We start from the raw sequence: 14,717 nt of genomic DNA on the forward strand, positions 1-14,717 counted from the left end.
TTCCATTTGATTCGGTTTTTTAATTTTTTTTTTTTTTTTTTTTTTTAAGATGAGTGTTTCACCGCCTTTCACCATCGTATTTTTAGCTTTATCTGATAACAGCAAAAAATAGATTCTTGAGTGGAAGGTAAGCACTATAGGCAAGGTTATTGCCGGAGGCATTCTTTGATTTGATCGCACGGCGCGACGTGACGTAGCGCCGCCTCGTAAGTTTACAAGTCACAACTAATCAAACTGTGACCTAAACAGAAACGTTCGCAGCAGAAGACTTTTTCAAGTTCAGTATTACTCACGTTATCGAGTAAGTCATTTTCTAACACTTTTTCTGTGTCGACCTCCTTTTCTTTTTTCTAACAAAAGAAGAAGAAGAAGGAGGAGGAGGAGGAAAAGAAGAAAAAGAAAACCCTCTTTCACGTTTATGTGAAATATTGAGGTATGCAATTGAAAGTTACGGTTATACATCCGAAGAAAATTTGAAACCAATAAAATCAATACACAAGAGAATTTTGAAGAGTATACAACCAAGCAACACAAGTCCACAATTTATTTCAACCATAGATCCGGGGGTAAGAAAGAGTCTTTATTTTAATTTTACAAGGGAACACTTTTTTTAGTGCCGGATATAAATCTACATACCTACATATAATGACCATCAATGAAATATCTATTTTTCCCCTCTTTTTTTTGTGTACATAGGTAACTAAATTCTAAAGTGTTCTATGAAAATTTTAGATTCACCACTGCATCCCTGGACCATAGAACATGGTATTATGAAAACATAGGATGAGAGTTTCACACTAGGTTCTGGGTCATCTATTGGAAAACTCTCACTGCATTATCCCTCCACTAAAATATGAGAGACTCAAAATCCAAAATGAAGAAGCAGAAGGCTTAGCTGAACACTCTAAGTTTCCCCGAAGTACATTTTCCGTTTTGATTCCCTTCTGGGAAAAGCTTTTCACATGAGGTTTAAATTTTACGTCCATACCAAACTGCTATTCTACCAAGCAGAAACAGTGTTCATATTTTGCAATGTTGTGGTCTAAGTCTAATCCTCATAAGACTGCAATCGGAAATATCGGAATTAGGTCTGAATACAGGCATAATCTTTTCCCTAGGTAATATTTCTTTAGGGGTTGTGTTCCCCTCTCTCTCTCTCTCCTCCCCCTCCCCTCCCTCTTTCTCTCCCTCCGTCTCTCTCTTTGACGGATTTGACCTGGTGTGTTTCAACCCTATGTATACTCGTATATCACTAAATTTGTCCTCTTGGATCAGTCACGGGGACTAATACCCATTATTATAATTAGGAATTCACTATGAATGTGAAACGGTTAGTAGATGTCCTGAGCAAGGATTGGGAGATATGATCTCAGGGAGAAATGGGATAACGGGAAACATTCCGGATTCATTCCATTCCAAGTATGTAGTTAGTAAATATTTCATATATCATACGATTTTTTTTTTCTTCTTTTTTAAAAAAAAATTTTATTCCCCTTTTTTCTCTAGAGATTGGGGAATTTCTAGCAGACTGTTATCCTGTATTAACTACATAATAAAATTGAACATGAAATTTTGTCTGTTTAAAAAGGGTATTACTTTTTTATTGAACACGAATTTTTGCCCGATGAAAAAAAAGGCATTATTTTTTTAATTATATTAAAACTAGCATCACCTACATTTTGGGATTATTGTGGAAATGTAGGTACGTATAATAATCATATACAATTTCCCATGAATCATCGTACTCGTACAATAATCATAATTAGCAATAATGTTGCTAAAAATAACAGAGATTAGATAAATACTTAATCAGTTAATGTAGTCATAAACTTTTTCAAAATAAAATCATTCGACATTGATCACAGAATGTTTAAAATAATCCTTATTCGAAGTAAAATGTTCAAATTCACATTTGTCCGTGTCATTTCTCAGTCATTATTTCACGTATAAAAAGTAAAAATAACACTCAACTAAACAATATTAATACCCTTTAAAAACCCACTAGGTACATTAGACGTGATGGACGTGTGTGTGTCTGTCTGTCTGTAAACAAAATATCTCAAGAACGGTAAGAGCTAGAGACTTGAAATTTGGTATGTAGTTCAACTCCAGGAAAAAAAAATCGGTTACGATTTTCTGTTGTTTTAACTTTCTACCTATGTCCGTACGAAAAAAGTTTCTGCTCCTATGGTGGCGACATTGCCAGTGTAGATTAGAAGATAGTGTACATTAGCAGATTCTTAATCGCAAAGAAATCGTGATTTTTTTTTTTTTTTTTTTTTAACTTTCTCTTCCACATTGACATTTTGACACTGTAAGAAGCGTTTCAAACTTGGAGAGAAAAATAATACATGGTACCTACCTAGCATACATACAATAAATATTGGGAATTCAGGAGTAACAGGATGAAGGGAAAAAAGACTGAGGATACACCAAACATGTTTCACTATACCGCACCAGGTACCACAATACCAGGTATAGTGTAGAGTCCGTTCACCTAGAATTCCTAGATGATAACGTTCTCCTAGGGGATAACGTTCTCTCCCTGAACCCATCAAGGGAGACAGTCAGACAGTCTTTGATTCTGAAGAATGATTATCATTCTGAAGAATGATGATTATCATCAGTCTTTGATTCTGAAGAATCATCAGAAAAAAACGAAGAAAAAAAACGAGGAGCACACAAAAGCACTTCTCAATAAATACAACCATAATTTCCCCCTACAGGTACCTACATTTCATGTGATGTTTTATTATGTCTAAATGACATTTCTGTGCTTGTGGCTACGAACATTTAGCAGGGAAGGTGTCTACATTTCACTGCTGAAGCTTTTAGCATAATTCCACATTTCGTTGACAGATACTATGAATAAGTAATATTTTGTGATAATTTATCATGGTCCAAACGGCCAAAGGAAGGAATTTTAATTGTAATAAGCATGGATGTAAGGACTAATAAATATTGGGAATTCAGGAGTAACAGGATCAAGGGAAAAAAGACTGAGGATACACCAAACAGGTTTCACTATACCGCACCAGGTACCACAATACCAGGTAGTGTACAGTCCGTTCACCTAGAATTCCTAGATGATAACGTTCTCCCAGGGGATAACGTTCTCTCCCTATACCCATCAAGGGAGACAGTCAGACAGTCTTTGATTCTGAAGAATCATCAGAAAAAAACGAAGAAAAAAAACGAGGAGCACACAAAAGCACTTCTCAATAAATACAACCATATTCATTTCTATACATAAAAAAACATACATCATATTGTTGTTACCACACTCGTAAATAACATAATGATTGATTTATCTTCTGAATAAAATGTAAGCAAATATTGTCATACATCATATTGTTGTTACCACACTCGTAAATAACATAATGATTGATTTATCTTCTGAATAAAATGTAAGCAAATATTGTAAACAAACATTGCATACAAATCTAAATACTGTACATACTATGGCATCTGCAGAATCATAAATTTTGAATGAAGAAGTGTAGACGCAAAAACAAGTGGAAAAAAGTGATGTGAAAATTTGAAAAAAAAAAAAAATATATATATTTGTTACATTACATCTAGCACGTGATATTATTTGCAACGTTTCTCGTTTTGAATTCGCGGTCAAACTTTCGAATAAAATCGGAAAGTTTTTAACAACCTAAATGTATCGAATTGATGTAGTAACTATCATTTTATGTTCAGAATGTACTAGTAATAATAGCTTCTAATTAGAAAACCAAATATACAACCAAGTTGTGAAAGATATTTTAACATCGGAAAATGAATAAGAAAAATACTTACGTATGATTCTCTTTTCTCGAGTGTGAATAACTAAATAATCATCAATGAAATAAATAAGGATCTAAACGAGTTTAAAGTTTACTCTTAAATTTACGTAAAACTAACAGTTACGAAACTACTACGAGAAAATTAAACGAGATGTTGAGAAAATATCAAACGTAGAGTAAAAGTCAAGGATGAAAAAATCTACCAAATATTTAAATTTACGAATTTATTTGTATGTATTTGTTTTTCCGATGAAATAAAAAGAATAAAATATTAATCATGTATGTTTAGAAAATAAAATATGAATAGAGAAATTTCATAAAAAGTATAACGGAGATGATTGTCTGGGGAAACACTAACTGAAAATGAGTAAAAAATAAAAAGAAGAAAAAATATATTATAAAATGAAAATGTACAAAGCAAAGCCCTTTCCCAGGGAGATGTGGATTTCAGAAATGCGCAAATAACTTCGCGCACTCAACAGGTCCTATAGGTAAAAATCTTCGTAAAAGTAACAGGTCAGAAACTTATTGTTAAAACCAAAAATCATAACAATTTTCCCTTCCAAGGTGTTCAAGTTTGTTTTCATAAAGTTTATACTGGCAAGCTTTTGTTTACAGATGGAATATGAAGTGAACTTTCATGGAAGCTTGCTTGTAGGTAGGAAAATTTTATTATACATCGCAGTCTTCACACCAGGTTAATCTTCAACTCTTGACTTCAAAAGTAACTTTATTCTTATAAAAGTTCTTATGTACGTAGGTACGTCAGTATTCTTCGCTTGAACTTTTCAGGAGATGAAAACTTATGTTTCGTCTATTTATAGGTATACATAGTTAATGTAATATATAAATTATAATAATCTTCTGTAGGTACAATATGCCTCAAGCATCACATTATTCGCAATACCTATCAGCCAAGCCAACCAACGTTCTAGTTACGGTGTACCTAAGGAAACATAAGGGACAATTACGACAACCACAAAACTATAGTCAAGTATTAATTTCATCACCATCATTGTCTTTTTTTTCTGGATATCAACTTCAAATCATTGGTGTTTCTGATTAGAATACATACCTACAACTTCACTTTTTGAAAGAACTTATTCAACATTCTGTTTGAATTTACCTACTGTAACAAAGAACGAATCAACGGATTCACATATTATACTAACTTCACTGAGGAAAAAAAATGGTGACGGGGTGCCACAAGTTTAGGGTGGAAGAACTCTATGATTGGGTTACTTCCCCTGATTCAGGCTGTTGGAACTCTATATTATATTATTATAATGTCGACCTTCCGGGTATAGAGTTCAATATTAGGGTGCCGGAACTCAGTCACCCGACTGGGCTGTCGACACCCTAGTTTTTTTCTCAGTGTTTACATACCTACCTAACATCAATTACCTAGTAAATAATAATAATAAAATGTAAATTGTGTGAACGCCTACTGATAGGTATTTGTGTATGCAATGTGCTACAAAATTTCTCATTTATGCGAGGAACAGGTATAACAACTACGAGTAACTGACTATGTATTTTATTGATAACTACTTAGAGTGGATAGGTACCTAGATGGTATTTAGAAATAATAATAGTCAAATATAAGTTTCATTCATTCTGAGTGAGCAGTGAAGTCATACTTGAACAATAATTCTTACTTTTTGGAACGGAAATTTGCTGTCTTACTGAGATAGCATAAATCTATGTTCATCCTTTTACGAATTTCAGTAGCAATGAATCCTTTGAGAAAATGATAATTTATGGAACTCGTTTCTCTTCACTTTTCTTCGTCGGTAAGAGTAGGAAGAGGAAGAATGAAAAAAGCACAATGAAAAAGTACAAAAGGGAGAGGTATAGTACCTAGGTACCTATATCACTTTTTTCAACTCGCAGGTATAAAGTAAAAAAAAAAAGAGTAAAAAACTTGAAATGCAGACCAATATTTTCAGATCTATTCCATATTTAGTGGGTCATTGAGTAATGTAGGAAGAATCGTCCGAGAAATATATGTATACCTTAAGGATAAAACAAAATACGAAAAGACATAATGAAAGGAAATAAAGGAATACATAGAATAGAGGAAGAGATACAAGTAGCATTAAAGGTTAATTGAAAACATCAATGTAATGATGAATAATGAGAAAAAAACCGGGAATGTCATAATAATGTTGCCAGACGGACAAAAATAATGTAAAGTCCCCTCCCATATTCCCACACATTCCTAGAGGGCATGAAAGGAAATAAAGGAATACATAGAATAGAGGAAGAGATACAAGTAACATTAAAGGTTAATTGAAAACATCAATGTAATGATGAATAATGAGAAAAAAAACCGGGAATGTCATAATAATGTTGCCAGACGGACAAAAATAATGTAAAGTCCCCTCCCATATTCCCACACATTCCTAGGGGGCAAATTGGAAAAGTTCAAATATCACACAACGCAATGATGGTATATCTTGTACAAAGAATAGAAAGAGTGTACAAAAAAAATTATTTTTTTATTACCTTTGGTTGATAATTCTTACATATTTTATATTTAAAATGAAGGAAAAAACACAGTCGCTAAAGACATCCGAAGTCAGGGTCCTTCAGATTGACAAAATAAACAGTCTGTACAAAATGCCTACACGCCTCTACCCTGCGGGCAACACACAAGCTAAAGTTTTCTCTCTAGTTTACAACGACGGGGTATTATTCCGATATTATGTCCCTTGAATCTATTGTGTTTTACATAGGATGCATTTCCATTACCCGAACGAAGTCAGGATCCTTCAGATTATGTCTGACAAAATAAACAGTCTGTACAAAATGCCTACACGCCTCTACCCTGCGGGCAACACACAAGCTAAAGTTTTCTCTTTAGTTTACAACGACGGGGTATTATTCCGATATTATGTCCCTTGAATCTATTGTGTTTTACATAGGATGCATTTCCATTACCCGAACGAGCTTTTTAACCAGAGGGCTCCTATGGGTTGGGAGAAATTAATTTCATCTCAAATTTCCAATAGTCCCTTGTCTATCCCACACAATCTCACCGAAACACATCTAGTCAATTTATAGAAGGATTTATTAATTAAGAATGGCCGATAAACGAAAATTGGGTGTTGACTATGACTTGTACAGTAGGTACCTATTGAGAAGATTTTACAAAATGTCGTGTAACTATTATGTATGTGTCTCAATGAATAACTTCAGTCGATTTATGAATGAAAATGTGACTATGAACCCCACTGAAAGGAAAGTAAGTAGGTACCTACATGACACTATAATCTGTCCCCATTCCACAAAGTCTCCTAATAGAAATCTACAATTCTTAGATGAAATCCCCAAAGTCCGTCTCGGGGGAACAAAAAACAAACGTCCAAAATAACTCAAAGCTACATTGCTAAAAAGAACCTTAGCACAATGATTATTGCTTTTCCTAAGCTAGTACGTTACTTATACGTTATACGAATGTCCCACATTGTCGTTATAATAATGCTTCCTTCTGTTTCTCCCGTGGGATCTGTGGGTATTTTTCCTCCTAATATATTATACCCACTACAATACCCCTCCTCCCAGTTCTATGAAGTGAGCTGGAGGAATTCTTTTCATTTTATAAACAACTCTTGAAACTGTTATAAATTTTAGGTAATAAATTTTAGATACCCATAATATGTTGTTTTTCTTCCCCATCTTTTTTACTTTCCTTATCCTATAGGAAGGAAAGTAATGTAATCGGGTCAAATTTTCGATGGTCAGATTTTAGTGCCAAAACACGTTCTTCTTCTTCCCCATCTTTTTTACTTTCCTTTTTTCTGTATTGAATAATGTTTACTCGGATTTCATCTAATGTAATAAAGCGAACAATTTCTTGTTAACAGTGCAATTTAGTTTACTAGGGTTTATACCTATACTAGCTGAATTCCGTCGCTTCGCTCCGGAATCCCGCTAGTTCATCCCGAGGCATGGCCAAACTTGTGGAAAAGGCATCAGGATAAGGAAAGTTGTGTGATGTTCACACCAGATTTTTTTTTCTGTATTGAATAAAGTTTACTCGGATTTCATCTAATGTAATAAAGCGAACAATTTCTTGTTAACAGTACAATGTAGTTTACTAGGGTTTATACCTATATTACCTACATATTAGGTTACAGAGGTTTTGTACCTGTAAGTGGTATTTACTTGATGATTTATTATCATTACTTATTGGTTTACCTTTTTCTATTTTGTCTATTTTATGATAACGTTCAGACGCCCTACCAACCAAGCTAACTAGGCTAGCCTTTCAAAATGAGCATATTTTCCTTTCGTCCAATGTTAACAAGAACAAACCAAAGGGACTTCAAAGCTTGGAAAAGAAAGTCCGCATTTCCGCAGTAGAGGGTAAAAATAAAACAAGCCAGGCGTCAAAACATTAATTTCGTGCGAAATAATGCTACCAACCAAGCTAACTATAGGCTAGCCTTTCAAAATGAGCATATTTTCCTTTCGTCCAATGTTAACAAGAACAAACCAAAGGGACTTCACAGCTTGGAAAAGAAAGTCCGCATTTCCGCAGTAGAGGGTAAAAATAAAACAAGCCAGGCGTCAAAACATTAATTTCGTGCGAAATAATTGCTACCCTGACCACACAGCTTAATTAAATGCCTCCCCTGTTATTTACCTACTTCTCGTAATGTAGGAAACATTATAAGTTGCAATTTGTAGCATATAACGCAACTTTCAAGTTATTAAAAGTAGGTAACTAGGTAGGTAGGTACCTAAAAAGAGATTTTAACAAGAAAAATATTTACCTAACACCTGCATACCTATACCTCCTCATGTTTTACCTACTCTTGAGATGCATTGTATATAGAACTTAGGACCGGGGCGATTGAACGATATACGTACATTTTTGGCTTCATTTGGTTTTGAACCAGAAAAACCAGTCCTATCCGACAGAATAAGTAGAGAACCTACCTAGGTATCTGATAAAAAGATGGAGAAAAGAGACAAGATACGAAAAGAGAAAGCGATTCCGAATCAAGTCAAGTACCGAATAAAAATTTGGCCACGTATCAGTAATTTTTTATGAAGGAGAATACATGGATGGGTATAAAAAACAATCCGAGAGTTTAATGCAGAAATAATAGGTATTTGATGGATGTTCAAATTATACAAACACTAAACGTATGCATTTCTTTTGAACTGGGCATCTAACCTGGGACCTTCTGCATGCCATAATCAAAAACTCCATATCACTGGGCCATTCCCACTACTGGGTTAACCATGTCTCTTTTTAATAATTTTTCTTCAACTTTCACTCTATGAATATTGTTTTTCTTTGCAGCACCACTATGTAGTTTCCTGTGTGGGGAAGCCAGATTAGAATTATACCTCCAAGACAATCCACCATTTATAACCAAAAGAGAAGGAGGTTTTGAAGCGGGTGACACCATGTTACTCGAATCCAAGAAGGACTTACTGGATGCTTCATCAGAAGCTGGGAAAAAGGTAAGGCAATCTAGATATTACTTTGATTTTTTTTCCTCATCATTGATCCTAGTTTTTCCGTTCTGGAATAATAATAAAAGATGACATTATTATTAACAGAATTGACCCGTTGAATAAATGGAGCGATACAGGATACATATGTATGACATTACTATTATTATTTTTTTATATTATTTACTTTCTATTTTGAATTGTGGGCATCTACTTAACCTGGGACCTTCTGCATGCCATAACCAAAAACTCCATATCACTGGGCCATTCCCACTACTGGGTTAACCATGTCTCTTTTTTGTATTTTTTCTTCAACTTTCACTCTATGAATATTGTTTTTCTTTGCAGCTCCACTATGTAGTTTCCTGTGTGGGGAAGCCAGATTAGAATTATACCTCCAAGACAATCCACCATTTATAACCAAAAGAGAAGGAGGTTACATACTAACATAGAAGGTAAATACATAGTAGCACATACTAACATAGAAGTTAAATACATAGTAGCACATACTGACATAGAAGTTAAATACATAGTAGCACATACTAACATAGAAGTTAAATACATGGTAGCACATACTAACATAGAAGTTATAGGTAGGTACCTACCTAAAAAAGAGATTTTAACAAGAAAAATATTTACCCAACACCTGCATACCTATACCTCCTCATGTTTTACCTACCTACTCTTGAGATGCATTGTATAGAACTTAGGACCGGGGCGATTGAACGATATACGTACATTTTTGGCTTCATTTGGTTTTGAACCAGAAAAACCAGTCCTATCAGACAGAATAAGTAGAGAACCTACACCTAGGTATCTGATAAAAAGATGGAGAAAAGAGCCAAGATACGAAAAAAGAAAGCGATTCCGAATCAAGTCAAGTACCGAATAAAAATTTGGCCACGTATCAGCAATTTTTTATTAAGGAGAACACATGGATGGGTATAAAAAACAATCCGAGAGTTTAATGCAGAAATAATAGGTATTTGATGGATGTTCAAATTATACAAACACTAAACGGTAGTTATATATGGTACTCGTGTGAAGCAATTTCTGGCAGAAAAGGGAAAAATATTTCTACACGTTTAACCTGTAAAGGAAACATGTACCTCTTTCACATTATATCCTTAAATTTTATTCAGAAAAACTTGTTCGAGATTTCTTTAAGCTGAAAAAAAGGAAAAACCTAATAAAGGTTTGAAAAATGTATATAGAGCATAATCTAAAGAGGAAAAGCTTGCTTTTGTTTACCACATTTCACCTAACGTTTTATTACTTTGCCAATGTTGAGTATATGTTTTACAGGAAAATGCATTAGAGGAAAGCTCAGATTACTTTATTTTTAAAACCTTTTAATTATTTAGTGGAGGATGGTGTGGCTTTCTGTTTCCGATACAATTTATTGTGCATGCCGCGTCATTCAAAGGAAACTTTCCATTCACCGTGACGTAATCTATACGAGATGGTACTTTCTATAGGTTAGACTTTAGGTAGGTACCTACCTCTTTATTACCTAGTCTTTATTATTATTATTATTACCTATTACCTATTATTTTAATTGTTATTAATATTTATTAGAGCGTGTCGAGATTGAATTACAAATTATAATGTTGTTGTTACCTACCTAAATTCAATTAATCAATAACTCCATATAAAGTGCAATTTGAAAGAATTAAAAAAAAAAAAAAAGAAGAAGAAGAAATTCGATTTGAACTCGATCCAATGTTCTCTACATATACAGGTACCTACTTCTACTCGTATTACGTATATTGTGGTCAAAGATTCAATGTTTATTTGAGCACAAAATTCCATAACTCGGCTGGAATTGAACACACATCCTCCTGTTTACCAGGCGAGTGTCTTGACTTCTACACCATCGAGGCAGGTTAGTCATTTCTACACAAAATAGGTAGTCATCAAAGTTCATCAAAGGGTTTTTATCGGTAGATAGGTTAGGTTTAATATTATTAGTAGATAGTGAACTAGGCCAGTCATCTGCTTTCAGTAACTGGTAAGCACCCCCGGGATCCCATATTCAAGAGTACAACAAAGCATACACTTCCACTAATAATTGGAAAACATGAAATAAATCTCCTCCCTGCCTCTTTCTTCTCCTTCTCCTCTTCCTCCACCTCCTCCTCTTTCTCTCACAGGACAACATCCATTACCAATAATAAATTATAGATCCTGGCCGATAGGAGATGAGAAGAGACTGGGGAAATACGCTTGTCATAACAGGGACCGTATCAATTTAATAATAACTCAGCTCTGAAATTCGAAACGGTAGTTGAAATTTTGCCAAAATCTCAACTTCCTCTCTCTACACACCTAGAAGCTGTGGATGCTTTTCCTTTATTGAATATTAATGAAGAAAAATGAGGATAAGGGAGAGAAATACGTATAGGACCGTATATGTGCTCTAAATGTGATTTCGGCAAGACGCTAAATCATAAACACAATTAGGAGTAACAACGGTTGACTTGCCAAGAAAAATGGTCGGAAAATTTTGGAGAGACAAAATAGGAGTTTGTTGGGTTTTACTTCACTTTCAACTATGCGTACAGTTGTAAGGTTAATGGTCAAGAAAAGGTCCATTGGGCAACCAAACTAACAAATTGTTTAACGCAAAAAATGAACTAGGTAACAAAAAATATTAATTTAAGTTTATTTTTTTCAATTTCTCAAGAAAGAATTTTTCGTTAAATTCCATGTTTTCAGAGGACCCTTTACTAATGAAATCTTTACACGTGCGTACAAGGTAGGTCTAGGTAAATAGATTGCCTACTTACCTAATACCTATTTTACTTACCTACCTATCCAATCGTAAACTCTTATTTCATGCTGTGTAATGCTGTTTAGGGCTTTCATTTTCCTTCCCTTTTATCCCAAAAATTCCAGAATGTGATATCTACCTAGCTACCTACTGAATAATTTTCAATTATCCCGAGACATTATCCTAACAAAAATAAACAAGCTGGGTCCGTCCCTCCGGGAATTTTTTAGCCCGTAGTTTACTCGATCGTGGTTAAAGAAAATTAGTACCTATGTGCCCTTCCTATTTTGTTTAATATTCAGTTTATTATTATTACTCGCACTGCGTGCTTGGGAGGTTGTGTATACGGTCGCGCTGCGCGCTCCCATTGGCTTCACGGTCGTGCATGCGGTCGCGCTTCGCGCTCCCGGGGCTTCGCGGGTTTGAGCATAGGGTCGCGCTTCGCGCTCCCTTGTTTACGGTTGCGCTGCGCGCTTTTGGGGCTACGCGGTGTTAAGCATAGGGTCGCTCTTCGCGCTCCCTATTACTACATAATATATGTATAGGTACCTACATACTTTCATGTAATGATTTAAAATCAATACTAGAGCCCGTTCTTCCTTTATTCCTTTTGTTTCCTAATAACTACCAATATAATGTTTAAGTCCCCCATCCATTTATTGGCCTTGCTCGGCGTAGCTTAACATAGATGACGCTAAAACCGGTCCTAAATTAACGACTGAAGTTTCTCGCGTGCAAGAGTTTCTAAACCAATGTTTCAACCCTGTACTTAAACATAATACCTAGTAACTTTACTTTCCATTCATAAAATCTCCAAAGGCAGGAGTGTTTCCCTCACTTGGTCTACTCATATTATATGCAATCAGTACTATATCATCACTGATCTTATCAGTATATTAGTTAGGATGCAAGAGTTTCTAAACCAATGTTTCAACCCTGTACTTAAACATAATACCTACTTTACTTTCCATTCATAAAATCTCCATAGGCAGGAGTGTTTCCCTCACTTGGTCTACTCATATTATATGCAATCAGTACTATATCATCACTGATCTTATCAGTATATTAGTTAGGGGGTCTGGTTTGTATTTTTTATGAATGAGAAAGAGTTTATCAGTATAGTAGTAGAGTTGACCATGTAGTCTTTCTGTTCAGTACATCAAGACACAATGAGTGCTGATTTTGAGTTCAAGTTCTAATGTTTGTGTTCAATAGGAGATACGAAAGTTTGCTGTCTGAAAACAGAGCTGCTATGGAGGTTTGAATTTTGTAATTCTCTATTTTTGAAAGACATGGAAAATTTTAATGTTTTAACTGTTTGAAGTGAAAATAATTTGTAAAGGGAACAACGTTTCAAATTTAAAATAAGAATTAAAATTTATCATGTTCCCAATGCTTTTTTTTCAAGCACTCGATTTCTACCAAAGTAGGTAATAATCGTCAGGCAAATTAAAAAATTGACAATTTTATAATCGATCCCAATGCTGTTTTAACTGTTTGAAGTGAAAATAATTTGTAAAGGGAACAACGTTTTAAATTTAAAATAAGAATTAAAATTTATCATGTTCCCAATGCTTTTTTTTTTTTTTCAAGCACTCGATTTCTACCAAAGTAGGTAATAATCGTCAGGCAAATTAAAAAATTGACAATTTTATAATCGATCCCAATGTGTTGTATTAAGACGATTAAGACGCATACATCAAGAGGTCGAGTAGAGGTCAGTTTGTCAGGTATCTTTCCCCATATCCTTCCCTTACTGACTAGGTAGATAAAGCAGGTAATTGTGAGTGAAAGCTTAGTTTGTAAGAGACAATAGGATTGGAGGTGCATAATTAATAACTTATTGATTAAAAGACGATGTAGGTAGTAGGTACATCGGGTACATGATAACACTGATAAAATATTAATTGAAAAAAAAAAAAAAAAAAAAAAAAAAATTAAATTTTTAAAAAAAACCCAAAAACCGTCTCAAAAAAAATGCGCTTTTGCCATTTACAGGACAGCCAAGTAGCATACAACATCAAATAAATTTTCATTGTAGTTTTGAACCACATATTGCAATTTATTATTATTTTTTTTTTTTTCTATTTGAATTTTTTCCGTAATTGTACTCTATGACGTTTGAAGCATTTATATCCTGTCTAGAAGGAACAAATCTAATCCTCATCCTGAATGTTCACAGCTGGTGTTCATTGGACTCGCATTTACTACTCGGCAAGCTGTTCTATACTATTGGGAATTATGAGGAGGCTCTTAGCCACTTCTACCAGGCTGAACTACACGCCTTGACCGGAGAAATCATTGCCGAGTCGAAGCATCAAAATAGTCGCCGAGTCCTATGCAATCAAAGGTAATGTTTCCAATTTTCTTCCAACACTAATAAAATAATTTGCACAACTATCAAAAATTTAAAAATTAAAAGTTAAAGAACGTTGCATAAAAAAACTCCATTTCGAGTGATGGACCTCAATCCAAATTTTTCAATTGGACCTTTTTCTTGGCTTGTTTCTTTTGTATTTCTCTCACATCACACCTATAACTTAGTTAAAAATGTATGACTTATTGACCTGCTGCTTATGTAAGTATTTTTCTTAACATTATCCATTATAAAAGAAAACATTTATCCAGTAGTTTATCTTCGTAACATTATCTGTTTATTTTGCTTTCGTTGTTGCATCACC

General features: G+C 34.3%; 1 protein-coding gene across 1 annotated transcript in view; it reads left to right on the forward strand.

Moving 5' to 3' along the window:
* LOC103512148 (tetratricopeptide repeat protein 7B-like) overlaps positions 1–14,345 on the forward strand; it is a 19,633-nt gene extending 5,288 nt beyond the window's left edge. The window contains exons 2-3 of the mRNA XM_017445280.2: positions 9,109–9,272; positions 14,218–14,345. Of these exons, the coding sequence (XP_017300769.1) occupies positions 9,109–9,272; positions 14,218–14,325 (272 nt within the window). The 3' untranslated portion in view covers positions 14,326–14,345. The remainder of the gene's footprint in view (positions 1–9,108; positions 9,273–14,217) is intronic.
* The last annotated feature ends 372 nt before the right edge of the window (positions 14,346–14,717 follow it).

The sequence above is a fragment of the Diaphorina citri genome, unplaced genomic scaffold, assembly GCF_000475195.1.
Source record: "Diaphorina citri unplaced genomic scaffold, Diaci psyllid genome assembly version 1.1 scaffold796, whole genome shotgun sequence".
Lineage (NCBI taxonomy): Eukaryota > Metazoa > Arthropoda > Insecta > Hemiptera > Psyllidae > Diaphorina > Diaphorina citri.